The sequence below is a fragment of the Diabrotica undecimpunctata genome, chromosome 3 (genome assembly GCF_040954645.1).
Source record: "Diabrotica undecimpunctata isolate CICGRU chromosome 3, icDiaUnde3, whole genome shotgun sequence".
NCBI lineage: Eukaryota > Metazoa > Arthropoda > Insecta > Coleoptera > Chrysomelidae > Diabrotica > Diabrotica undecimpunctata.
Genome location: NC_092805.1, coordinates 101390674 through 101418216, shown reverse-complemented (window position 1 = coordinate 101418216; position 27543 = coordinate 101390674). Strand labels below are relative to the sequence as shown.

General features: G+C 31.8%; 1 protein-coding gene across 2 annotated transcripts in view; it reads left to right on the top strand.

Annotated features, from left to right (window-relative positions):
* Positions 1-20165, top strand: part of LOC140437097 (uncharacterized) — a 28566-nt gene extending 8401 nt beyond the window's left edge. The window contains exons 2-8 of one of the 2 annotated variants that reach the window (XM_072526417.1): positions 8258-8664; positions 9069-9594; positions 9704-10500; positions 10887-11765; positions 11984-12288; positions 14168-14539; positions 19723-20165. In XM_072526417.1, coding sequence (XP_072382518.1) covers positions 8260-8664; positions 9069-9594; positions 9704-10500; positions 10887-11765; positions 11984-12288; positions 14168-14539; positions 19723-19951 — 3513 coding nt within the window. In that variant the 5' untranslated portion in view covers positions 8258-8259 and the 3' untranslated portion in view covers positions 19952-20165. The remainder of the gene's footprint in view (positions 1-8257; positions 8665-9068; positions 9595-9703; positions 10501-10886; positions 11766-11983; positions 12289-14167; positions 14540-19722) is intronic. The other variant, XM_072526418.1, reaches the window with a different exon arrangement.
* The last annotated feature ends 7378 nt before the right edge of the window (positions 20166-27543 follow it).

Sequence of the window (27543 nt, the reverse complement as noted above, 5' to 3'; positions counted from 1 at the left end):
CGTTAAAAAAACAAAACTTTGGTTCATTCCCTTGTTCCGACTGACCCTGTACGATCAAAAATAATTTAAAATTTTAGCGCACCCAGTATTTTGTTATCCAGGAGTCATTAGAAGCTTCATGAGGAAAAATCTGAAAGGGATTTAGAACAAACACTGAAACCGAGCAAAAAATCGAACAGTGGAGATAAGCTCTTGAGAAAAAATGTTTAAATCTTAGTAGGACAAAAACAGATTATTTGGAATGTTCATTTAAAAATGGAATTACTACAAATATAATGTTAACTTTAGTTGAGGAAACTGTGAAAAGTAATAGTTTTAAGTGTCTAAAATCAGTATTATCTACAGAGTAATGGAGAAATAGATGGAGATGCAGCAGTAGGGTTAGGGCTGGATGGATGAAGTGGAAGGAAGCGGGTGGTATGTTATGCGACAGAAAAATTCTGATGAAGCCCGCTGTCACAACCCAAAAAAATTACAAAAGTTACTGATATTGTAGAATTAAATGAAAATTTAAAATAAAAATAGACCAATTATCAATCATCGGGGATAGTCCTTAAACTAATAGGGTAGAATTGAGACTCAAACACTTGAGACTAAAGAAACTGTTAGATGCTCTTAAAACAAGCGACAAAAAAACACCCAAAAAAATAAAATTATCTAGTGATAAATGACTATTTTCTGTTTTGACGTAAATGGTTATGTATTAAATATTACGGATGAATGATGATAATTGGTATGCCATCTGCATATAATTGAAAATGTTGACACTTGTTTGGATTTTACATGTTCGTCACTATATTAACATTTTTTTTAAATTTTCCAAGAGTATTATGAGTTTTATTTATTTATTTTCAAGGCGCTTAGTTTTTTAACTAAACATACCACTAGTGAATAGTTGCAGTTTACTTTTAGGCACTTTAAGCATTGGTAGAAAATTGCACGTTTTTCTTCTTGTACTTATACTTGGCATTCGGTTAGGATGTGTTGTAGACTTAGACTATCTGAATACTTAGTGCATATTGGATAAGTACAAATAGTTATCTGTTTAATAATGTTTACACTATTTTACTTAAATAAATCCATTGTTGCAAACCTTTCCTATATATTTGTACTGTCGATTTTTTTTTCAACTGTGGACAATCCATTAACCGTTTGACGCCTATGTTTTCTGTTAAATCGGCGTTATAAATCGAGGATGTGGCAGCAGCATCATCTACACAGTTCCAGGATAGCGATATATGTCATGGAGTCTATAAAAATTTGATAGTGGCATTTTTTTAAATGTAAGAAATTAAGAACATAACATTTTAGCCTGGCATGCAGTGTCAATATTTTAGCTAATAGTGAAAACACAGCTATAATCCTTGTCTTTGCTACCCGTTTCCAAACATTAGATACAATCAAAAAACATTATTTTATCAGCTAAATGAATGTCTCTTTAATTGCAATAAACAGTGCAATTATTTGGATTGGATTATGTAAAGATTTCTCCAAAATTTCCGTATATTTTCAATGATTTCATGCGTGTTATGGCGAGTGAAAATATCACACCAATGGCCGTTATGTGATGGTCTAGTAGGCGCCAAAATATAGTAAAGCATGACGCATAAAGACAACTTTTACTTTATACCAGTCTGTACCCACGAGCTTTCTTTTGGTCATATTGTATGTGTTTTGTTTAGCTAAATTGCGAAAATTTGCGAAACTTGTTATATAATTATCATCCTTTATGTTTTTATATAATTAAAATTATGGTTTATGTCTATTAAAACATAGTAGTTAGTTGTAATAGTTATGCTAAAATTATCATCTCAGTTACGAGATTTTCCCACATTTTAATTATTTTTAAATTAAAAATTTATCTGGGTTTTCTTTTCATATTATGATTTTGTATGCTTTTCTCCTCGGTCATAATTTGTCAGTCAATTTTAAGCATTTCATGATATCAATATCAAGTTACAAACCGATAGTTATCCTTATCGTTTGAAACACTTACTGCGTATATAGGACCTTAATATATCGAATGACTCTTGGTTGAGTTTTTGAAGTGTCGTTATTGTTATATGTGGCATAAAGAATAGTTGAAAAAATTTTCACTCACGGTGAAGAGTGCCTGAACTTGTACTTCTTTTACTTCCTCTGGATTAATGACCCTACGTAAGTCTTTACCTGTCTGGTTTTTTCTTTCATTCAGATCTCTCTTGTATTCTCCTCCATCCTCTTACATTTATAATTCTCAAGTAATTCTTCACATCGTCCAAACATCTAGTCCTGAGGTTTTCTTTCTTTTCTATGCCTGTTAGTTTCAATTCCACTATCCTAGTTACTTTTTTGTCTTCTACAATATCATGTCCTTCATTAAACCAACTAATCTCGTTAGTTCATCTTATTCTCCACATATCATCGTGGACCATATATCTCTCAGTTCTTCATCATTTTCTCAGTAGTTGTTCTTCATCATTTTGTATCATAATCCAGATATCACATTTGTATGTTGTTACAGGTCTAATATGGGTTCTATAATGTTTGTTTTAAGTCAATGCACATTATTATGTAGTTCATTGTCATATTCGTAAGCTTTTCCTTGAATTATTCTTAATGTGAATATACCATTGGCCTTGTGGCCCTATTTGCTATAAATTCCTTTTTAATAACCGTTGATTATATTCTCCGATATATTTGATAATTTCTAATGATATTATATAGATAATACTAGAAAGAGTTTTGTAACATCAAAGTCTACTCTCTATTATTATTAAAACTTCAAACGAAAATCCTTCCTTTTTTAAATACTTTTTTATTTTAACGATGAAAGATCCCCGAAATAATTTTGCAAACAATATCTGGATAGCACCAGTTTTGATTATATGCTCAGCTTCATTATCACTGAGTAACATAATACATACATATGTGCATATATAATTGTAATATTCTGTAAACGTAAAGTTTCCTCACATGTGTGTTATTACAGATTCTAAATGTACAATTTTATGATGCGAAAGAAGACGTGGAATAATTGCAGGACGTTTCGAACTGAAGTCTTATTACATTAACTTGTATTAATTTTAAAAATGTATTTTTAAGTTGCGATGCTATAAGTGCGTCTGTAGACTGCTTGCATCTTTCATAGAAAAAACCACATAAATCATTATTCTGAAGGAATTTGTTATTTATCTATTAATTTAGTTTTAGATACTAATAGTATAACATGTATTGTAGTCTAATTTTTACTATATAGCAATGTGTTCATTGGTAATAGCAATTAGCCGAAACTTTTGAAAAATAATAAAGCGTTTGTATTTTATTTCAGAAATGAGACTACTTCTAGCCTTATTGGCACTTTATGTGTTACATCATATTTTCACTTTGTTATCACTATTTTCAAATTAAAAATTTTCACATTTTTTCAAATGGAACACGCTATATATTAGTATTGTATTTTATAGAAAATATTTCAGCCTTTCCTTTGATATGAGGTTGTGTGTACCTTGAGTGTTTAATTTTGTAGATATTATATTACAACTAATATATAACAAACAAACATTATAACCTAATTTTATAAACCTAATCTAAGATAAATCAAAATATCAGGGATAAAACGTAGTAAAAATTAGGTAAAAAATAATATTTAACTAATAAATGTTAAAAGTGTTGCTTATTATCTTCAAGTCAGTCGTATACGATTAAAAAAGGACGGTCGAACGTCTTGTAGCATTTCAGATCCAACGCTGGCAAAGGCATTTTGTATACGAATTTTCATATTATCCCGTGTTGTGGGTTCGTCGTTGTATACTATATTCTTGATGTACCAAAAACAACTAGTCCAATGGAGTTAGTCCTGAAGATCTTGAGGCCATTTCTCAGTACCACTGTATCAAATCCAACTGTCGCTGTAGTTATTATTTAGCACAGGTCTAAACATTTTTTGTACGATGCGGCGGTGCTGCGTCGTGTTAAAACCACATGTTTCGTCTAATTTCCAAGAAAACCTCCTCTAACTAGCCAGATAACTCGTCTGTTAAAAACCTACGATACTCATTGCCACTGACCGTTTGGTCGATGAAGTAAGGTCCGATAACGTATGATCCAACAATGCCTCCTCAAACATTCAACGACCACCTGTTTTGGGACGTGAATCGAAATAGTTGAAGATTTTTATCGGAGTACTAATGGCAATAATCTCTATTCACGAAATGTCGATTCAACAGAAAATAATATATTTTCCAAAAAATTTACATTTTGACTTCTTTTGCCCACATACAAAAATTTATTCTTCTTTAAATTTCATTTTTGTTAACTCCTGTCACACAGTCGTTACTCTTAATTTTAACAATATAAGATATTAAATTCAACTAAGTTATATTACCATACGTTTTTATTTTATCCGTTAATTACGTTTTTATTTAATCTTGGATATTTTAATATATGGGATACCTTAATTTTGGATATATTGATCTTGGATATTTTTATGAATTATAATCAGACTATAATTATTAGTTTTGCAATAAAAAGTTTATTAAAAAATACGAAAAAACATAAAAGCTATAGTTCTTTTCTAAATATCTACAAAATGAATCATTCTAGGTATATACAACCTTATACCAAAAGGATTGTAATATTTCCTACAAAATGCAATACTAATATAAAAGTTTTTCCATTAAAAAAAATGAGAAAAGTTTTTGAAAATAGTGATCATACTGTATATTGTAAGGATAGATATCAAAGATATTAAATCATTTAAAAATACCACTACATTATAAACATTTTGACATATCATTTACGTTTTTATTACTTTGAAAACTTTATCTACATCCCTTTAAATAATAGCATTTTTCTCATTAAAAGTGTAAATATTTCAAAAATTGTTAACTTTAGGCCTATAAAACCTCACAAATTCTCCATATTTAAAAAAATATATTCGAAAATGCTTAAATATACAGGATGTTCCGTTAAAAAAACAAAACTTTGGTTCATTCCCTTGTTCCGACTGACCCTGTACGATCAAAAATAATTTAAAATTTTAGCGCACCCAGTATTTTGTTATCCAGGAGTCATTAGAAGCTTCATGAGGAAAAATCTGAAAGGGATTTAGAACAAACACTGAAACCGAGCAAAAAATCGAACAGTGGAGATAAGCTCTTGAGAAAAAATGTTTAAATCTTAGTAGGACAAAAACAGATTATTTGGAATGTTCATTTAAAAATGGAATTACTACAAATATAATGTTAACTTTAGTTGAGGAAACTGTGAAAAGTAATAGTTTTAAGTGTCTAAAATCAGTATTATCTACAGAGTAATGGAGAAATAGATGGAGATGCAGCAGTAGGGTTAGGGCTGGATGGATGAAGTGGAAGGAAGCGGGTGGTATGTTATGCGACAGAAAAATTCTGATGAAGCCCGCTGTCACAACCCAAAAAAATTACAAAAGTTACTGATATTGTAGAATTAAATGAAAATTTAAAATAAAAATAGACCAATTATCAATCATCGGGGATAGTCCTTAAACTAATAGGGTAGAATTGAGACTCAAACACTTGAGACTAAAGAAACTGTTAGATGCTCTTAAAACAAGCGACAAAAAAACACCCAAAAAAATAAAATTATCTAGTGATAAATGACTATTTTCTGTTTTGACGTAAATGGTTATGTATTAAATATTACGGATGAATGATGATAATTGGTATGCCATCTGCATATAATTGAAAATGTTGACACTTGTTTGGATTTTACATGTTCGTCACTATATTAACATTTTTTTTAAATTTTCCAAGAGTATTATGAGTTTTATTTATTTATTTTCAAGGCGCTTAGTTTTTTAACTAAACATACCACTAGTGAATAGTTGCAGTTTACTTTTAGGCACTTTAAGCATTGGTAGAAAATTGCACGTTTTTCTTCTTGTACTTATACTTGGCATTCGGTTAGGATGTGTTGTAGACTTAGACTATCTGAATACTTAGTGCATATTGGATAAGTACAAATAGTTATCTGTTTAATAATGTTTACACTATTTTACTTAAATAAATCCATTGTTGCAAACCTTTCCTATATATTTGTACTGTCGATTTTTTTTTCAACTGTGGACAATCCATTAACCGTTTGACGCCTATGTTTTCTGTTAAATCGGCGTTATGAATCGAGGATGTGGCAGCAGCATCATCTACACAGTTCCAGGATAGCGATATATGTCATGGAGTCTATAAAAATTTGATAGTGGCATTTTTTTAAATGTAAGAAATTAAGAACATAACATTTTAGCCTGGCATGCAGTGTCAATATTTTAGCTAATAGTGAAAACACAGCTATAATCCTTGTCTTTGCTACCCGTTTCCAAACATTAGATACAATCAAAAAACATTATTTTATCAGCTAAATGAATGTCTCTTTAATTGCAATAAACAGTGCAATTATTTGGATTGGATTATGTAAAGATTTCTCCAAAATTTCCGTATATTTTCAATGATTTCATGCGTGTTATGGCGAGTGAAAATATCACACCAATGGCCGTTATGTGATGGTCTAGTAGGCGCCAAAATATAGTAAAGCATGACGCATAAAGACAACTTTTACTTTATACCAGTCTGTACCCACGAGCTTTCTTTTGGTCATATTTTATGTGTTTTGTTTAGCTAAATTGCGAAAATTTGCGAAACTTGTTATATAATTATCATCCTTTATGTTTTTATATAATTAAAATTATGGTTTATGTCTATTAAAACATAGTAGTTAGTTGTAATAGTTATGCTAAAATTATCATCTCAGTTACGAGATTTTCCCACATTTTAATTATTTTTAAATTAAAAATTTATCTGGGTTTTCTTTTCATATTATGATTTTGTATGCTTTTCTCCTCGGTCATAATTTGTCAGTCAATTTTAAGCATTTCATGATATCAATATCAAGTTACAAACCGATAGTTATCCTTATCGTTTGAAACACTTACTGCGTATATAGGACCTTAATATATCGAATGACTCTTGGTTGAGTTTTTGAAGTGTCGTTATTGTTATATGTGGCATAAAGAATAGTTGAAAAAATTTTCACTCACGGTGAAGAGTGCCTGAACTTGTACTTCTTTTACTTCCTCTGGATTAATGACCCTACGTAAGTCTTTACCTGTCTGGTTTTTTCTTTCATTCAGATCTCTCTTGTATTCTCCTCCATCCTCTTACATTTATAATTCTCAAGTAATTCTTCACATCGTCCAAACATCTAGTCCTGAGGTTTTCTTTCTTTTCTATGCCTGTTAGTTTCAATTCCACTATCCTAGTTACTTTTTTGTCTTCTACAATATCATGTCCTTCATTAAACCAACTAATCTCGTTAGTTCATCTTATTCTCCACATATCATCGTGGACCATATATCTCTCAGTTCTTCATCATTTTCTCAGTAGTTGTTCTTCATCATTTTGTATCATAATCCAGATATCACATTTGTATGTTGTTACAGGTCTAATATGGGTTCTATAATGTTTGTTTTAAGTCAATGCACATTATTATGTAGTTCATTGTCATATTCGTAAGCTTTTCCTTGAATTATTCTTAATGTGAATATACCATTGGCCTTGTGGCCCTATTTGCTATAAATTCCTTTTTAATAACCGTTGATTATATTCTCCGATATATTTGATAATTTCTAATGATATTATATAGATAATACTAGAAAGAGTTTTGTAACATCAAAGTCTACTCTCTATTATTATTAAAACTTCAAACGAAAATCCTTCCTTTTTTAAATACTTTTTTATTTTAACGATGAAAGATCCCCGAAATAATTTTGCAAACAATATCTGGATAGCACCAGTTTTGATTATATGCTCAGCTTCATTATCACTGAGTAACATAATACATACATATGTGCATATATAATTGTAATATTCTGTAAACGTAAAGTTTCCTCACATGTGTGTTATTACAGATTCTAAATGTACAATTTTATGATGCGAAAGAAGACGTGGAATAATTGCAGGACGTTTCGAACTGAAGTCTTATTACATTAACTTGTATTAATTTTAAAAATGTATTTTTAAGTTGCGATGCTATAAGTGCGTCTGTAGACTGCTTGCATCTTTCATAGAAAAAACCACATAAATCATTATTCTGAAGGAATTTGTTATTTATCTATTAATTTAGTTTTAGATACTAATAGTATAACATGTATTGTAGTCTAATTTTTACTATATAGCAATGTGTTCATTGGTAATAGCAATTAGCCGAAACTTTTGAAAAATAATAAAGCGTTTGTATTTTATTTCAGAAATGAGACTACTTCTAGCCTTATTGGCACTTTATGTGTTACATCATACAACAGCAGAAGAAGCTTCATGGTCTTGGGGCTCAAACGACAAAAATGAAACTCCACAAAAAGCTTCCAATGAGCCACTTCCAGAAACTGTGCCCAGGTCTTTAAATCCCACATTTTTACAAGATGAGGAAATTCTAATTGCTGAACCTTCTGAATATACAGAAGACATCAAAGCAAACAGTACAGAAGCAGAACTTGTAATAGACGAAATCCTTAGCTCTACGAAGAAAGGTAGAGCCATAGATGGTTTTGATGAGGTTTATAGCGACCCTAATGTACAAGAAGCTTTGCAAAAGGGGGACGATTCCGAAGCCAGAAATGTTATCAAGGATAGGTTATGTGCTTTGGGACTTATGCAGGTTTGTATTTTAATTTTAATTTTCTTTTTTTTTTAAAGGCTGTCGGTTTAGTTATACCATTATTTGGATAGCAATTTTGCTTCCTCCCTATCCATTCAGTAATTGTTTGCAGTCTGAAATAAGCCTTGAAACTTTTGAGATAATTAAGCCCTCACAATATATCGATTTTTGCCGCATTTCAATTTTAATAGATTTATCGATAATTTTAATAACTAACATTTAAGTTAGATATAAGTAAAACTAATAGAAATATACTAGAAGGAGGATATAATCTTAAAATAAAGTATTAGAGCCCCAAAAATAAAACACAGAAATAAGTAAAATACTATCAAAGTATATTGTAAAAATTATATCTTGATATTTTGTCTTTTTTCTTTATATAATACGCTCTTTTCATTTTTTAGTGCGACGGTGTGGAGGAAAAGAGACCATTCTACTCTCCTGAAGAACTTATATACGCCCAACCCGTCTCCATAAACCCTGTGGGTAAACCCATTGCAACCATTCCTATTAAAGGACACCGTGGTGTAGGATATGGTCCCCCAAAACCCCTTCACTATCCAAGTCGTCCCTTACCTCCTTCCGGAAAATTCCCGCCTTCCAGCATATCACCAAACAAATTCGGTCCACCACCTACCTACATACAACCAGGTAAACCACCTCGCCGTCAATTTGGTGGTCCACCTTCAAAACCCTTTTATGGTAAGCCAGGACTTAATGGTGAAGTGTATGAAGCAGGAGAATATTTTAGCAAGCCGCCAAGCTTTGCTCCTGGTCTTGAGTTTGTGCAACCTATAGAACCTGAGATTCCTTACAAATTTGAACAAGGAGCCAGTCAGTTTGGAACACATAAAGATAAAAGAGTGGAAATAACTGTTAATGCTCAAGGGGGACACGCTGGTGCATTAGGATCTTCATCAGCTGCTAAAGGTAAGAAAATATATATGAAAATATATTTATATGTGGCTGATTTAAAAAATTAATATTTAATTCGTAATGAAGATTATTAAAATATCTATTCCCTGTTTTTTCATAATAGGTACCGTAGAACACGTTCATCATCATTACCACCATAACCTTGACAACAACAAGCCAGTAGTAGTCAACCCAGCTCCTCTTGCTGCGGCAGCTGTAACTACCTCAGATTTATCTTCTGGAACTTTTGGTACTAACTCATTTGGTTCCAGTGGAACATACAATTCCTTTAAACCTTCTATACCTATCAGTGCGTCAACCACAGCCGGACTTGGTAATTTTGGATCTAGCAACGGTTTTCTAGCATCTAACACTTTTGGTTCTACAAATGGATTTAGTCAAGCTTCCTATGGTGGTCAACCTATTGCAAATTATGGAGTTAAACCTATTACCGAAAATTATCAAGATCAAGGATACGAAAGTTTTGGAGCCTCTGTAGGTTCGTATGGATCAACAGGATTGTATAAAAAAGAGTTAAACCTTAATTCAGTTAATAATAACTATCTTCAAGCCAATTATGCTGATAAATATCAAGGAGTTGAATCAGCAAGAGCTGAGAATTATGATTGTATCTGCGTACCTTACGATCAATGTCCTTCTCATGACGTTATTGGAAGGAAAGATGATTTGTATTTACCTCTTGATCCTAGAAATCTGAAATCCGATATCGAGGCACTTAGCGATGAAGAAAGAGTTATCACAGATGGAAATGGTACGATGACCGTAGTAATAGTTAACAAGGACACCGGATTAAGTGGAGCAAATATAACTGAAGTTACGGAGGAGAGTAAGAGGATCAGCAAACGAGATACTTCTGAAGTAGATGCCAAAGTGAATGGAGGAGACGGTAAACCAGAAGCTGTAAGTCACATTTACTTTTTTTTTTAATTAATGTAACAATACATAATATCTAACATGTAGTAATCGATTAATACATGTTATATTTAATAATATTAATATTTTTTTATCTTCTTGGGTACCTAAATTTTCCTTTTATATATTTTTTGCTAACATTGCGTAACTGTTTGCTAAACATTTATTTTTGTAGATAATTACTGTCATTAAGCTCATGTTTACCAATTTACAGATAAAATTCTTAACCAATCGGAAAGGAGTTCATGGGAAAACCACCGCCTCAATGTTAATATCAACTAAAAATTATAATAGCATTGTATCATTTAACACATAGGGTGTAGGATGTTTAGATATTCTTAAATACGCCAGTTAATCCGGCAACGTTGTTACAGCGCCAGGGCAATTATGGTTCTCTTGGAAATTTGGATATGAAGAAAATAAAACCAACATTCGGAGTTTCGTTCGGTTTACCACAACAAGGAGGCGGTGTGTATCCTGTGAATCCTTATGGTCCCACGCCTTTCTCTAATCCTTATCCGATTGGGCAACCCGGGATAAATCTTGGCTTAGTTTCAGTGAACCCTCTTGTGTCGATTCAAGTAACTAAGGATGATTACGGCAATAAAGAAATCAAGCCTTTTGTTAACTTACATGTAACACCTAACGACTATCTCATTCATAAGTTTTCTGATTTTTTTAATTACAAAAAAGCTGTTATATTTAACAAACACAAGCACTATCATGTTCATAAAGGCAACCATTACCCTCATCATAGCCATTATCCTCAATATATTCAAAGTCCTCATGAGGTATATCGTGAGCACCCTCATGAGTTTGAACCTCACTATCCTGCAGTGCATGGTCCTCCAATTTTTGAAGGACCTCACGATGGAGGTCCTCACAACCTTCACAACTCGTTTCCGGAACAATATCCCAATACATATGAAGGACCCATACCAGGTTCTTATTTTGACAACCCTTTAAATTACGGTGGAGGGGAATATTACCCAGGACCACTTTATGGAAAAAATATTGGGAGTAGCAATGAATTTGTTGAAGGAAATAGCGTATTACAACAATACCAAAATCAAGCTAGTCGTGGTGCTGAAGCGTATGGCGAAGAAAATAATGCCGAATTTCAAAATTCTCGAAGATTTCGTGTAGGAAAAAACTTAAATATTGATAACACTTCTTCTAATCCTATCCGCTTTCCTACAAATCGGAAACGAAGAGATGTTAGGGAATCTGAAAATGATAAAAAACTTTCGAAGGTAAACATATTTATAGATTTAATTCCCAACATTTTAATATTAATGACTGATAATTATCAGATTATAATAATTATACATTCTTTAAAATTTTATGAACTTTCGTCATTTTATAAATATTGTATGTATACCATTGTGTATATGTCTATAATACGATCTACTATCTATATTTGAAATCGCTTATCATAGTTTTATTTACGTTTGTCCTTTCATTATTTCAGAGGCAGTTCTACGGAGGCAATAACTTAGTAGGTCGTCCACAAACCTGCGGTCCAAGGCACGTATGCTGCAAGCGTCCATTACGTCCGCAAGTACCTCATCCAAACAGGCAATGTGGTACCAGACATTCCCAAGGTATTAACGGCCGTATTAAGAACCCCGTCTATATAGATGGCGACAGCGAATTTGGAGAATATCCCTGGCAAGTTGCTATTCTGAAGAAAGATTCAAAGGAAAGTGTATACGTTTGTGGTGGAACATTGATAGATCCTTTGCATATTCTTACTGCTGCCCATTGTGTTAAAACGTAAGTTGTTGGGGGTGATAAACATAATATTTCAAATTTACAGCAATGTAACAATGATAAGGCTTTTCAACAGCAGCTAAAGTTTTTATTTAAGATCATATTTTACTTTTATTATATAAATTTACATCATTACTTTATTATCACAGATTTTCGAATAAAACTGTCTTCAATATCGGTACTGATCTAATATTTGCGTTTTTAGTACAAAATGTTTCAAATAAAAAATCTAGCTGAGATAATTTAAAACAAAATTGTTTATTAGCCCTTTTTTTTGTAGTATAGAATATACTCTCAGAATCAACTATTGAAGCGACCGGTGATTTTGAATGTAAGTAACGCGCGCGACATTAATTTTAAATAAAATATGTATCAATTCGACGGTAAAAATTCGATATCTTTTGATCAGAGTGTCTCATCGACAAAAATAAAAATGCGTTTTAAAGTAAAATAGAGCAGCTTTCGTATTCACTATTTGTAGTTTGCTGTAAATAAAGCCAGTTTTTATAAAGGGGTAAATACAACAATGGGATTCAAACCCTATATCATGAAATTTCTATTTTGTCTTTTGACAACAAATATGAAGCCTTTGAAATATGTCTAAAAAACGCAGAATTTAAACGTTTACATTACAAACGATCGCACTTAACAGAAAATGCCTCTACGAAGACATAATTGGCTTGAGTTTGTAGCTGAAAATGGTTAGTTTCGAAAAACGTACTTGTGTAACTAGAAAGAAACAGTTTTAAATAGTTTAGATCGTTTGTAATGCGGAAGTTTAAATTTAGCATTTTCAGGCATATTTCAAATGCCCCATATTTGTTGTCAAAACTTAAAACCGTAAATTTCATATAAAAGCTTTACTTTTCATGTTTAAAAATCATTTTGATCTTTGTCGATAGAGCACTCCAATCAAAAGATACCGAATTTTTACCGTGGAGTTTTTTTTTGCCGCATAGCTTACAAAATCACTGGTCCCTTCAAGCGCTGTTTCTGAGAGAACGGTTTATTCTCCACAAAAAGTGTTAGTAGACATTTTTGTTAAAAATGATCTCAGATACATTTCTTGTTTGAAACGTTTTTTCTACTGCGTACAGATTCTTGATAAATCGATTTTTTTCCTTTTTCTTCCCCTGCGAGGTGGGCTTTAAGGGAAAGTCCGGGGTAGTCAACTTTTTTGCGTATTTTTGGGGTCCTAGGATTAAGATTGTCAACAAAATTCATCTCTTTATCAAACAATGGCTATTTATGGCTATTCCTTAGAACGTAGAAATAAAAGCTCGAGTCTTATATTTTTGCCTTTTCCTCTTTTCACTTTTATGTGAAAGAATTATTCTTGTTTTTTATTTCGTTTTATTTTGTTAATATTTTTGACTCTTGCTCGTCTTCAGTTCTCAAAACTGATTGTCTATATTTCTTGATAATTTTGCCCTTATTCCAAATTCCAAATATCCCCGAGAAGCAACAAAGTTAGACACTATTGCAATTGTAATGGTTCAAAAAGGAGAATTTGCGCTGTTTGAATTCGAACTGTAGAGTATTTATATTCGTCCTAGACGTTTTGAAGATTTTACATCGATTCACTGCTTTAGTTTATGCTCTAACTTTATTAATTTTCTTTTCAACGACACACCACCATTAAACACAAAAATATTGTTTCTTGGTATATTTCCTTATCTAATTTGTGAATTTTTAAGTTGATTTTTGAAGTTTATTAAATATCATATAAATATTTATCTCCACCAATGAATTTTGCGATTAGCTGCCTGCAATTGCCTGATATGGATAATATAGTTCTTAATTAATATTAAAGGTAAACTAAAAATTAAATAAACCCTAACCCTTTACCGGATCTTTTATTAATATATTTATTTATTTACAGATACACTGGATTTGATTTACGTGCACGTCTTGGAGAGTGGGATGTCAACCACGACGTAGAATTCTACCCCTACATAGAACGAGACGTGGTATCTGTCCACGTTCATCCTGAATTCTACGCTGGTACTCTCTACAACGATATCGCTATTTTGAGAATGGACAAACCCGTCGATTGGTCCAAAAGCCCACATATTAGTCCTGCCTGTTTGCCTCATCCCCAAGACGATTATACCGGCGCCAGATGTTGGACAACAGGATGGGGAAAAGATGCTTTTGGAGATTTCGGAAAATATCAGAACATACTTAAAGAAGTGGACGTACCGATAGTTGATAGCGGTATTTGTCAGAGACAGTTACAGCAAACTAGATTGGGGTAAGTCGGCTAAATATATTTTGACCTTAGTTTACAGTTTGATATAATTGAGGAAGTCTTACAGTCTTAGGAATAGCAAAGTTAAATTTCTGTTTTATAAAAAGTTAAGGCATTTAAAAAATTAAAATAAACTTTAGAATTAATACAGGATTTGAGTAAATTTGGCAAAACTAAAAATATCTTTTTGCACTTTACACTTATTATCAAGAAAGTTATTTTGTATCAAAATTATTGATACAAAAGATAATTCTTTATCACATCTTCGTACACACTCAATAACGTGGAGAAGAACCTTCGACTGTGAGAAAAGAAATCACCACAAGTTTTGATGACCATTTAGGGTGCAAAAATAAATAGAGCCAATTTATCAAAGACTAGTAATTTTGCTTCTTCAGGTTAACAATTCTTCATAGTACCATGTGATATCTCATATGTCTCTATCCGTTTATTAATGACGAAGATGCTGTATAGTGCCCTTTTGGTAGTCGCCTTGTTTGTTTTTTCCATCTTAATATATTCGTTATATTCTCCTCTTTCATTGGCTATGTCGCTTGTTAGGATTTAATCAGTTGTTTTTTTTGTACTCAGCCAGAGGCCTACTTTAAGTCAATAAATCAAAATTTGTTTTATATCAAATATATTTGATCCATAATGCCCTATGCTATCTCGTATGTCACTAGACGTTCATTATTAACGACGATGCTGTACCCTTTTGGTAGTCGCCTTGTTTGTTTTTTTATTCTTAATATATTCGTTATATTCTTCCCTTTCATTTAACACATCACACGCTCCAATCGGACCAATAACAACGGCGATATGATGTAAAGCACTTTTAACAAAACCGCCATGTGTGTTTTTCTGTTTCAAAATATTCGCTACCCCCTCTCCTTTCCAAATATATATCATACGTCCCGAGCCGATGAACTATTCTACCCCCACCACAAAACACTCAAAAAACATTTGAATTATAATTTGTAGAATGAATTAGCAATAAATCAGTCGTATCGTTTCAAGAACAAAATACGATTACAATGTCAGTTGGTAGTTTAGATTTCTTTCCTAGGTGGCGCTAGGAGTAATTGTACCGGACAAACAGTGTGAGTTGTCGTCCTACCCTTTTATATAGATAGTTATTGCAAAAGGAAAGCTTAATTCCCAATTATTAATATACTTATACTGTACAGAAAAATTCTATCGAAACAGATAAGTCAGAAATTTATATCAAGGGATAATTTTTTTAAAAAAAGGGACATCAAGGAAGACATGTCTATAACACAAATAAAAAAAGAAGCAACTGTGAGTGATGAGGAGATACTGAGCATACCGAAGGAGTAGCTAAAGCCACAATATGCTGAATTTATAAAAAAAAAGACAATAGTATGTGTCAAAACTGCAGGAGCATGGTATTCTTCAATATAGCTTATAAAATATTTACAGTGTATCTAAAAAATATTAATCTCAGGAGATATACAACAAAGTTCGTGAATATCAGACGAAGACGTAGCACAACTGAACACATTTTCATATTACTAGAAATTAAAGAAGAAAGTTACTAATAGAAGTAGACCCACTGTAGACCTTTTTATTTACTAATAAGAAAGCTTTTAACTAACTGGAAAGAAAAGAAATATTAGTAAAAATTATTATTTGTCAACAAAAACGTTTCACACTCCAAAAGTAGTGAACAAACTTAATATAAATGGTAAATAAACCAAAAAGTTTACGGTATTTCAAGGAGGTCCATTTTTATTGAAGTTGTTCCATATTATTCTTGAACATATCATGACAGAATCAGACAGACAGATGACAGATGACAGAATCACGAACAGGTCATGACAGACAGAATGAAGTTAATAAAACCTGACTCATATATCAACAAAAACATTAGCTCTTTACATGAGCTGACCCTGTAGTTCTCACAGCAAACATGAATTAAAGGCAGTGAAGAAAGTTTATAAAAAACTACCATAAAGAGTAAGAATTAACCGAGTGTACACAAATCAAATATATTCTTCATTTAATGATTTTTCTTATTTTTATTACCGATATGATTTCCCTTTATTTATTCGTTGTTAAAATTCATTTAACAATTTTGGTAATCCAAGGTATTTTCAAAATTTGATAATGTCTCTATATTTCGAAGACTTTTAGGTTATAATTTATAGTCTTTAGTGTTTATGTCTCGATTCCATAAATGAGTATTTAACACATCTCATAATAAAACATCTCATAATTTTAAATCTTATCTGCATATTGAGATATAAATCAGAAAAAAAATTGCTTTAGTATAATAAAAATATACATGGCTTGGGAAATTATGGTTTTTATTTCTCGTTCAGAATTAATCTTGTTAATCCAAGAGCCCAAGTACTTGCAATGAGTTACGTGTTATATCATTTATCTTTAGAGACAATGAAATATTTTGTTTCTTGGACTAATATATGGAATGGACAAACCAGGAGTAGATACAAGAGCAATTAATGATAATAACTGTATTATCAGGCATTGGCAATTTCCAGCCTAGGCGTCTCCCAAGGTCATCTCTCATCTTCCTTTAATACCCCTTTCAGGAACCTGGAAGGTCACGACGTTGAATATACCCGTTCTATCTTATATTATTCTCTTTAATTTTGGCATCAATCAGTGCTACTCTATATATCCACTGGGGGTTTTACAGCCTCTGCGGCATCCGTATTTCGATCTCCACCTCTTTCGGTCGGTCCATTCATCCTCATTTATATTATGGCTCTATCTCTCATTATTCCTCTAATTACTTCTCTCCATTCTAATGTTGGTCTTCCTTTCCTTCTTCTATTCCATCGAATAATGTTAATAAATAAAAAATTAATGAAACGACAATAAATCTATTCCATGGAACATAAAAAATAAAATGGAAATAAAAAATAACTTTAAAAAATATAATACCACTTATACTTGGCCAAACAACCTCAACAATAGTTCTTTTCCATACCTTAACAACAATATTTCTACTCTAATATACTCATTCTCAATTTTATCCTTTTTTGTCACTCAACGCATCCATCCAAGCGTTCTCATTTCCGCCATATGCATTTGTTGTTCCTCTTTATTTTTAATTGACCAAGATTCAGTTCCAAACATAACAGCCGGTCTTATGGCAATTTTATTGAATTTTCAGTAGTAATATCCCTAGGACATTGATAAGAGACGAGATAATTTCATGACAATCGAAAGCTCGTTCCTTGGTAACAGCACGAAGCCGAAGGCTGAGTGCTGTTACCAAGCAACGAGCTTGAGAAATTTGTCATGAAATTATGAGGCATTCATCAATGTCCGAGGGATATTCGGCGGATAATTTTTCGAAAAAAAAATCATAACTCAACATAACGAAACATTTAATGAATATTCCCCAAATATATTTGTGACTGTAGGTTGTATTTCTGGGAATTTTTTCTTTGATTAGCGCATTTATACTTTGAACATTCTCATTGCCGAAACGTGACATTTTGAAATTTATTTGGATGAAGTTGTCAAACTCGATCGTGTTGTCATAGGGATTGAAAATTGCACTGAATTCAATTATCAATCTAATGTTGACATGATTGGGTGAAATTGTTCCGCATGACACAAAATGACGAAATTTGAATGGTTGTTAGAACAGTCGAAAAATTATCAGTATAATTTTTTATAGAACACTGCAGTTATTCCCACATACATATCTTTAACAATCTGCACATACTCACCGGCAACTTCTTTCTGAACGCCCACCACAGAACCTCTTCAGGAATCATATGCTTTCTCAAGATCAATGAGCGTTTGTTCTTTATTCTTGCATTTTTCCACCAGTTGCCAGATTTTCAGATATTTTGGTTTCTTCAATTTCTTTTCTCCCATATTTTCATGGTATGACTAAGTATTTATGGCTCTGTAGTTTGAGCATTGTTGTACATCTCCTTTGTTTTTATAAACAGGTTTTAATACTCGGCTTCTCCATTCGTCTGACATTTTTTGTCCCACTTGCATAATTCTATTAAACAAACCTGTTAAAGAACTTGTTCCTGTCTCTTCTACAGCAGTCCACATTCCCCAGAGATATCATCTGGTCTAACTGCATTACGATTCCCTATTTTTGGAGGACTAAAAAGACTAAAGATACGATACAATGATAAGGCTTATAGTTTTATATCGCAGTGAAACTAGGACCATGAAAAAATCAGAACAAGTCTTGGTTCAAGTGTGAAAAATAAAGGTCCTTACGAAAACATTTGGAGAAAAACTATAGTATGGAGAATGGAAAAAAGAACAAATACGTATTTCGAGATTTATAAAAAACCTAATATGTTAGGAGTCATAAAGCACAAAGACTAAGGTGGTTACAGTATATCCAAAGATTGCCAGAGGCAAACATATCTAAACCAATATTAACCGGAAAAATTTAAGAAAAAAGGTAAACCTAAATACTGATAGAAAAGAATATTGAAAAATATATAGAAGAGCTTAAATTTAAAAGAAAGAAATAATAGGAATGGGAGAACAAAAATATCTGGAAGGAGGAAGTAACTAATATAATCAGAATTTTCAAGAGACAATGTGAGTCTTAACGATGACAATTCGAGTGTCCAATTCAATACGTGAAGTGGAAACAAAAAAGTAATGAAGACCGTGGGGTAAGGCGTGTACTTGCGTGTTTGAGATTGATGAACAAAAAAAAACAATTAAGAATGATATGGCAAAAAGGGAATAAGTCTATATACAATGTTTGGTAAAGTAATTGGAAATAAATACAAATATATTACTTCATTTATCTTGGCGTTACAGATTTTTACGTTTTGGACAATTTCTTAGTACTTTTAATAATTTTTGAATCTAACGTTGTTTAGCTCAGTTAGCTTTTAACGAAGATTGATGAGAAATAAATAGTTTGACATATCAGAATTATACCCTCTTTTTAAAAATTGTCATATTTGTTTTCCATCTATTGTAAATTAGACTATATGCATTGTATTAGGATATTCTGTTTGAGGCTTCTATGCCAAAAAAAAACAAATATTTTATAGAATAGTTTCCTAAGCTAAGTTTTACGCGGTAATATATTTCTAAATTCATTATACGTTTTTTTTTTTCATTATACTAAAATAAATAACTATTCCTCCACATTATTGATCGTTTAAAGATCATTTGTATTAATTATTGATTTGTTTCAGCTACGACTTCAAGCTCCATCCTGGATTTATATGCGCTGGTGGAGAAGAAGGAAAAGACGCATGTAAAGGTGACGGTGGTGGTCCAATGGTATGCGAAAGGGGTGGCACTTGGCAAGTAGTAGGTCTAGTAAGTTGGGGTATCGGATGTGGTCAGACCGGAGTTCCTGGCGTTTATGTTAAAGTTGGCTACTATCTGGACTGGATCAGGCAAATAACGCAAAGATATTAGGTCGATTTTAAAGTTAAGGAATTATTGTTTTACAGTTAGATTTAAATTAAATTCCAATTCTTTTCTTAGTTTTAAGATTATTTATTAATTAATTATTTATGGAATAGTTTAATATAACTTATTACTTGTAAATAGTTAAGTTCTTCTTTGTTTATTTTTTGTGATATATTGATTTTGTACTGATCCTCCTTTTTAATAAAACTATCTAAATGAAGTTGTGTGTTTTCCCTTTATATCTATGTATCTAATTTTTTCGGTGTACCTTTTTATTGATTGCTATATTAATAATTGATGACCCGATTAACAAAAGTCGATAAAAATAAAATAAAAAATTGAAAGGAGAGCTAAAACTCGATTTTTTTTTGAGAAATATCAAAACTCGATTTTTTACTGTTAAATAATAATTAGATTAGATAGATTAGATTAGATAATAAAAAAAGCTCGGATTCGTTCGGAAAAATATTTCCATAAGATCTTTTTGCATATTTTACTTTCATGAGATGTCCTAAAATGAGATTCAAGAGGTCGCCGTGATTTTAATGCCCACCATTACATGTGGGGTCCGATCCCAGGTGACCGTAATGGTAGAATATTAGTAGAAAGCATGGATTTTTTCGAATTAGTTTCTCTAAATGACGGAACACCTACTAGAATCGTCCCGAGTGGAAATCATTCTGCCGTTGATTTGATCATCACCTCAGCTACATTAACAAATCGTATAAACTGGTCAGTATAACCCATGATACTATGACTAACAAGATAGGATCTTCCCGTAGCACAAAATCGGTCGTGTTCGCGCATGCCGTCATTGGAGATCAGATTTGAATTCTTGTTAAAGTTAAATGGGATTTTTATGCATTCTGTGATGAAATTATTTAATTAGCAAAATAATAATATTAAATAAAAGTTTAATAATTACAATAATCGTACACAAAATGATATCTCCAAACTATTTAATAAAGATTATTTATTGACACATACAAAAAACTGACATTACGAACGTGCAAGTCTCTAATTACGTCACGACTTATGCGCAATATCTTATCTTCTTAATCATAGTATCATGGTATAACCTAAAATTAATCCTTCTTCATTCCTAATTAATCCATCAACAAAATGGAACGATTGCGCGCTGACTGGAAGTAATTTCAGAAAGATTTATAGAAACAATAATTATCTACTTTTTTATCATCTAATAATCATTCTAACGATGAGAAGACAGCCCTACTCTTTCAGACTGTCTCTCTAGCTACTTCCAAATCCATACCCATAAAAAACCTTTTTCGCTTTCAACACTAAGACCTTATTGGTGGGATGAGGAATGTACATATAAAATAAAAACGATCAAAAGCCTTAAAAGTGTGTTGAATGCAAAGTAACCATAATAATTACATAAACTATAAAAATTTAGCAGCCCAAACCAGACGATTAATAAAAATAAAGAAAACAAGTAGTTGGATACATTTTTTAATAGTCTGAACAAAAGCACACCTCTCTTAAAAATATGGACAACCGACAGATCAATTTCCAATAACTATCAGTGTAACAAAAAAACCTCAACTTTCTGAAGATCTTATTAAACAGATACTATAAAGACCAACTTGCACCTTCATCTGCCTCTGGTAATGTTGTTGGTAGGAATAAAGGAATTTTTCGTTTTAATACTAGTATAGAATTCATGTCAAAACCTTTTACTCCTTTAGAACTAGATTTTGCACTAAAAAAAGTAGAAATACAGCCCCCGGTTTAGATGGTTTTACTTATAAGATATTGGACAAATTTCCGTCAAATGCCAAAGACGTTCTCTTACAAATTTTTTAAATGTTGGTGGTTGAAACAAGAATATTGCGATACTTTAAAAAATATTACCATATGCCCTTTACTCAAATTTAACTTAAACCCAGAACTTCCATCATCTTATAGACCCACTTCTTCATTATCATGTGTGACAAAATCCTTTGAAAGGCTAAGAAAATTTAGATTAGAACATTTTATTGAAAGTATTTCAGTTTTTCCCTACTCATAATATGAATTTAATAGAGGTCGAGCTATTATTGATGGTCTCATACAGTTAGTTACGGATATTCAACTCTGTTTCTCAAAAAACGAATTTATGCTGTTTGTTTCTAGATTTAAAGGGTGCATGACGTGGTTGATTTGAATATATTATATTCAAGAATGGTGGCGTGTGGTATTGATAAAAGATTATCTGTAAATATAATGAATTTGTATGTGAAGAGAAAAATATACTTACGAGACCATAGAAATGTATTACACGGTCCAAGAATATTATTTAACGGTCTCCCGCAAGGCTCAATTCCAAGTCCTTTATTATTTAATATTTATACTACAGATCTGCATGCAAAATTTGCCTAGGAGCTATGATGTCTTCACTAAACCAAGCTGTTCTAGCAGAAGCCCAAGAACCACATTTATCATACGTTGGCAAATGTTGGCCAACAAACGTCTAATAACATACAGATCGTTTAATATAACTATGGTTCGCAAATAGGTTTACTTTTGACAGAAAATTTAACAAATTCGTAATGGAAAATAAAAAATTTTCCTCCTCTTACAGAATATTTTATTGATACTAATGCATTTCAATCTTATATATTCCAGCTACCAAAATTTCCTTTTTACGAACAAGACCTTTAAGTTGTGATAGACAAACCAACCATTATGTTTTCCTCTTATTTAGACTTGCCAATTTTAACTAATCTGATATTTAAATCCATATTAAGCAAATTATGAAAAGATTTAACAATAATTTATACAAATGGATCAAAAACTGTTGAAAGTGATGGTTTCGCATTTTTTTTTTCAAACAGCAATTATGTTAAGAAATATCGAATTTCTGAATGTTGTTCTAGTTTTACAGCCGAGGCTGCTGCTATACAGAAAGCACTAACTTGGTGTGTTACTAATTATTGTGAGAACATCGTAATAGTATCAGATTCTTAGGCAGTATTACAAGCTATTCGTAGCCATCCATTGGATAGTTTTCAAAACTCCATTATACTTGATATCAAAAAATTATTACATGAACTAAAATTCATAAAAAAAGAGTTACTTTACTTTGGGTTAAAGGACACAATGGAGTAATTGGAAACAAATTAGTGGACAGTTTGACTTTTACTAATTTAACCCTTATCCGGGCAAGGTTTATCATAAACTGATAAAAAAAAGTTTATTGAATTTTATGCATCATTGAATTTGTTTACAAGTATGTTAACTGTTAATTTGATTACAGGTAATTAACCAGTCTTAACAATTTCATTAACCCTTATCCGGGCAAGGTGGGTCCAACGGGTCCGAGATGCCAATTCTTTTGTCATAAACTGATAAAAAATTTTTTATTGAATTTTATGCATCACTAAATTTGTTTAGAAATATGTTTCCTTCAACATAGTCATGAGCTATTCAAAATATTCATTATCATTTTTAAAATTATTGGGTCGAAAGAATTTTGTTACGTAAAGGGGAAACACGGGCTCGTCGGACCCTGTTTGTATTTTTACCTAAATTCTAAATCTTTGTTACAGAAGTTAATCTGGCAGTCAGGTAATATTTTTGAGGATTATCTAAACGACTTTTATGATTCCGGAAATCCAATAATAAAGTCTAAACGTGTAATAAACAATGTAAATATCTCTTTGATGTGAATATCAAAGAGATACTTACAATAGGTGTTATATCTATTCTAAATGAATTTTAAAAACTGATAAACATTGTTGGAATGCAATAATATTGTTAGGTAGGTACCTATATATTTTTTGAAATAAATAATGCATCTGCTATCAGTCGTTTGATATCGATGTTAGTGTCGACAACTAAGCTCCTAAAATTAGATTGAATTACAGTGAAAGTAGATAGTGCGAATAAGATATATGCGATATGTGCGAATAAGTCCCGAAAACCATTATCAGCTGCAGAAATGCAAGATATTGCTAATAATTTATGGGATTCCGAAGATGAAGAATCTCCTGAAGTAAGTGGCATTAAAAGTGACTCTAAAATTGAAGATCGTCTTTCAAAAGCAAGTGAAGCGGATGATCCACAAGTAGTATTTAGTGATAATGAAGAAGAATGTATAGCTACAAGTTCCCAGATTTCAGAGTGTGTAATTTTTGAAACTAAGGATGGAATTAGCTGGAAGAGTCAAACACAACCGACAGGACGTATGCGATCCTGTGACATAATAAAAACCAAATTAATTACTATTTAAATGGGAATAAGCCACAATTAAAGGTTAAAATACGTTTATTGACGTTTCAATTTCCACTTCAGAAATCGTTCTCAAAATACAAACATTAGTAAATTAAACAAATTTTGTTTTTTGTTACTTAGTGAAAAATCCTAAGATCCTAATAATTTAATTTTATCTGACTCATCTATATTGACAATTCAGACATACATTATACATTTTAAAGTAGACGACTTTAAAATGATATTGCCAATATTGTTGAGTTGCGTTCCTGGGACGACTTTACTTATAAGATAGTTCATTCGATTACATGAAATCAACTTTAACTTGAGAATATCCGTCAGGATCATAACATGTAATTCGTCTTTAAAAAGACAAATACATGCCATGATGACAGTAAAATTCTCCTGTTAGTGATTCCATAGTAAATTATGAGGGAAAAACCAGGAAAAAACCTTATAATACTATCCCGACATGGTAAGTATTTGATCGTGCATTTAGTTTACCTTCAATAAACACCAAATTCCGATTTTATATGTTTGTTATTTAAAAAATATAAATGATGTATTCTCTATATATTACTGACTTACCAATACTGGTATTTTCCTTTTAATAACTTCCTCTTTCAATATGGGTAACCAGATCCTACTACTATCCTACTAAAGTGCACAAAGTAATGTTAGCCCCTGGTCAAAGTGTAGATGATCCTGTTGATTCCTTTTGTTTGTTAAACGTTGTGAACGAAATGTGTACAAATAAAAAAGTCGAAAAAGTCCTGGGGTTAGAAAACTGGAAATATTGTGACTCTACAGAGCTGTATGCCTTTATTAGACTACTTCTAACTGCAGGGCACGTGAGTGCCAACATCCATAATGTAGATATACTTTGGAGTTAGTTTTATTGACCTACTATATTTGAAGCTGTCATGGGGTTAAAACGATTCAAAAATTTTGCTAAGATTTGTTCGATTTGACGATAAGGGTAAGAGATCTGGACGAAGAAGGAACGACAAATTAGCAGCAATACGCGATGTGTGGAATCAACTCCACTACAACTTCCAGAAATACTATTTACCAGGAAAAAATATAACGGTAGATGAGCAACTTGTTCCGTATCGAGGTAGGTGTCCTTTCAAGTAGTATATGCCTTCAAAACCAGATAAGTATAGCATGAAAATATGGTGGGCCTGTGACTTGGAAATATATTACCCTTTAGGTGGAATACTATATACAGAAAAAAACGGAAATACAGTAGCCAAAGGTTTTGCATCTCAAGTTGTAAAGCAACACGTTGAGCCTTATTATAATTCCAAGAGGAATGTGACTTGCGATAACTATTTCACTGATATTGCTCTTGCACATGAATTACTGACAAATTCACTAACTCTTGTGGCACAGTAAAAAAAAACTAATTTGTTCCTCGGGAATTTCTATTAAACAATAACTGTTTAGAGAAATCTTAAATTTTTCGGATGCACTCCAAAAGCATCTCTTGTTTCTTACGTTCCGAAAAAACAAAGAAGTGTCCTAGTGCTTTTTACCATGCATCACAGTGCTTACTGTACAGATTATGTTGTTAAAAAAACCAGATATGATACTCTATTATAACAGTACAAAATGTGGTGTCGATACGCTAAACCAAATGGTTCATAAATATATGTGCAAAAGACGAACTAACCGTTGGCATTTTGTATTTTTTATGAATATTTTATACGTGGCTGGGGTAGCCTCATTTATTACTTGGACAAATTTATATCCAAAATGGAACGAAAACAAAAATGAAAAGCGAAGATTGTTTCTTACAACGACAACAGAACAATTAGTGTTGCCTCAAATTTTGAAAAGAAAATCAAGGGGACTACAATGAGAAACAAAACAGTATATTGAAAAATGCTTACAGGAAGTTGAACCACATAATAAAAAGCAAAAATTAGAAACACCTCCAGTTTTAATAAGGAAAAGGTGTCACATGTGCACAACAAAAAAGGACAGGAAACAAAAACAAATTTGTGAAATATGCAGTAGAAATGTGTTTTTTTTATTTTTATTGTTTTTTTAACCTAATACTTAATATTAATTTAATTTGTCATATCAATTTGCTATTCTAGTTAGAAATAAGCTAATCTTGTGGCTTAGTCCCAACTAAAATAGTAAATTGATATGACAAAGTATTAATTTCTAAAATTCAAATAGTAGTAGTGTTTTTATTAGTCTAATTTATTGTTTTGATTTATTATTAAAGGTTCTATATTTATAACACTTACAAATTTATTAAAGTCTTACACTAATAATTATATAATTTATTATAATACGTGCGTTACATTTTAAAAAGCAACGCGATGTTCAAAAACTAACCGTTTTGTTTACAACAAAATTCCTCTTTAAATATAAAATCCTGTTATTCGAGAATGCGGCGATCCCCCATCGAACAGCCGAGAAAGTCACCCATGCTGGTTTTATTCGGCTTGCCTGGAAATTTCGAATCGTGGCTGACTCATCATAATTCAAGTAAACAAGTCTTTCAACTGAGCGCCGAAATAACTAGAATAGAAAAGATAGTAGTAAATATGTTTACACTTTTGAGTCATATGACACGTCATTATTTATCGTAACAATAGTCTTCTGACTTATGCGTTTTATTCATTTTGTAAAGATTTTTTTTATCGGAATTTTATTCATTAGCTGTTAATTACCATAATCCTTTCTCAGCATGGTTTTCACATTAAAAGGAAAGGCAACAATACCGTAATCTTTTTCCATGGTATGTGTAAACATCAAACACTCTTTTCAAATAAAATGGCCTGGTAGATTTACAAAAGTTCTTATTCATTTATTAATTAATTCTTTATTTGACTATAAATGTTTATTACTTGTGAATAAATATTTTTTCTACAAAAGTTTGCTTGCATTTCATTATTTTGTGCAAATCCTTCAGGTAGATCGCACGCTCGAGGTAGACCCCATACTATATTAGCACCTTTTTATAAATATAAAACAGTGTGTCTTCATTTAAGAACAGTGGTGGGCCCAACGGACCCGAGCTGCCCGGTTACGCAAGTAAAACGTGTTGTCCGGATAAGGGTTAAAGATATTTTTTCTATTATCAGGAGTATCGGCAGGGCATGGTAGATGTCAAAATATAAAGAGGCTCAGAAGACTTCAAGAAACCATTACTTTTCTATTCATCCATGCTTACCGAAGAATATTTCCCATTTTAATTTTAACTATAATAAAGTACATTCCTCGTTGATAACCCGGCGAAAATTTAACCATGGCCTCTGTCCAGAGCATCTGCATAGGATTGGAATTTATGAAATTCCCTTCTGTCCGTGTAATAACAAAATCTATTGGAAATTTAAACCACTTATTTTTCAATTATCCTAATC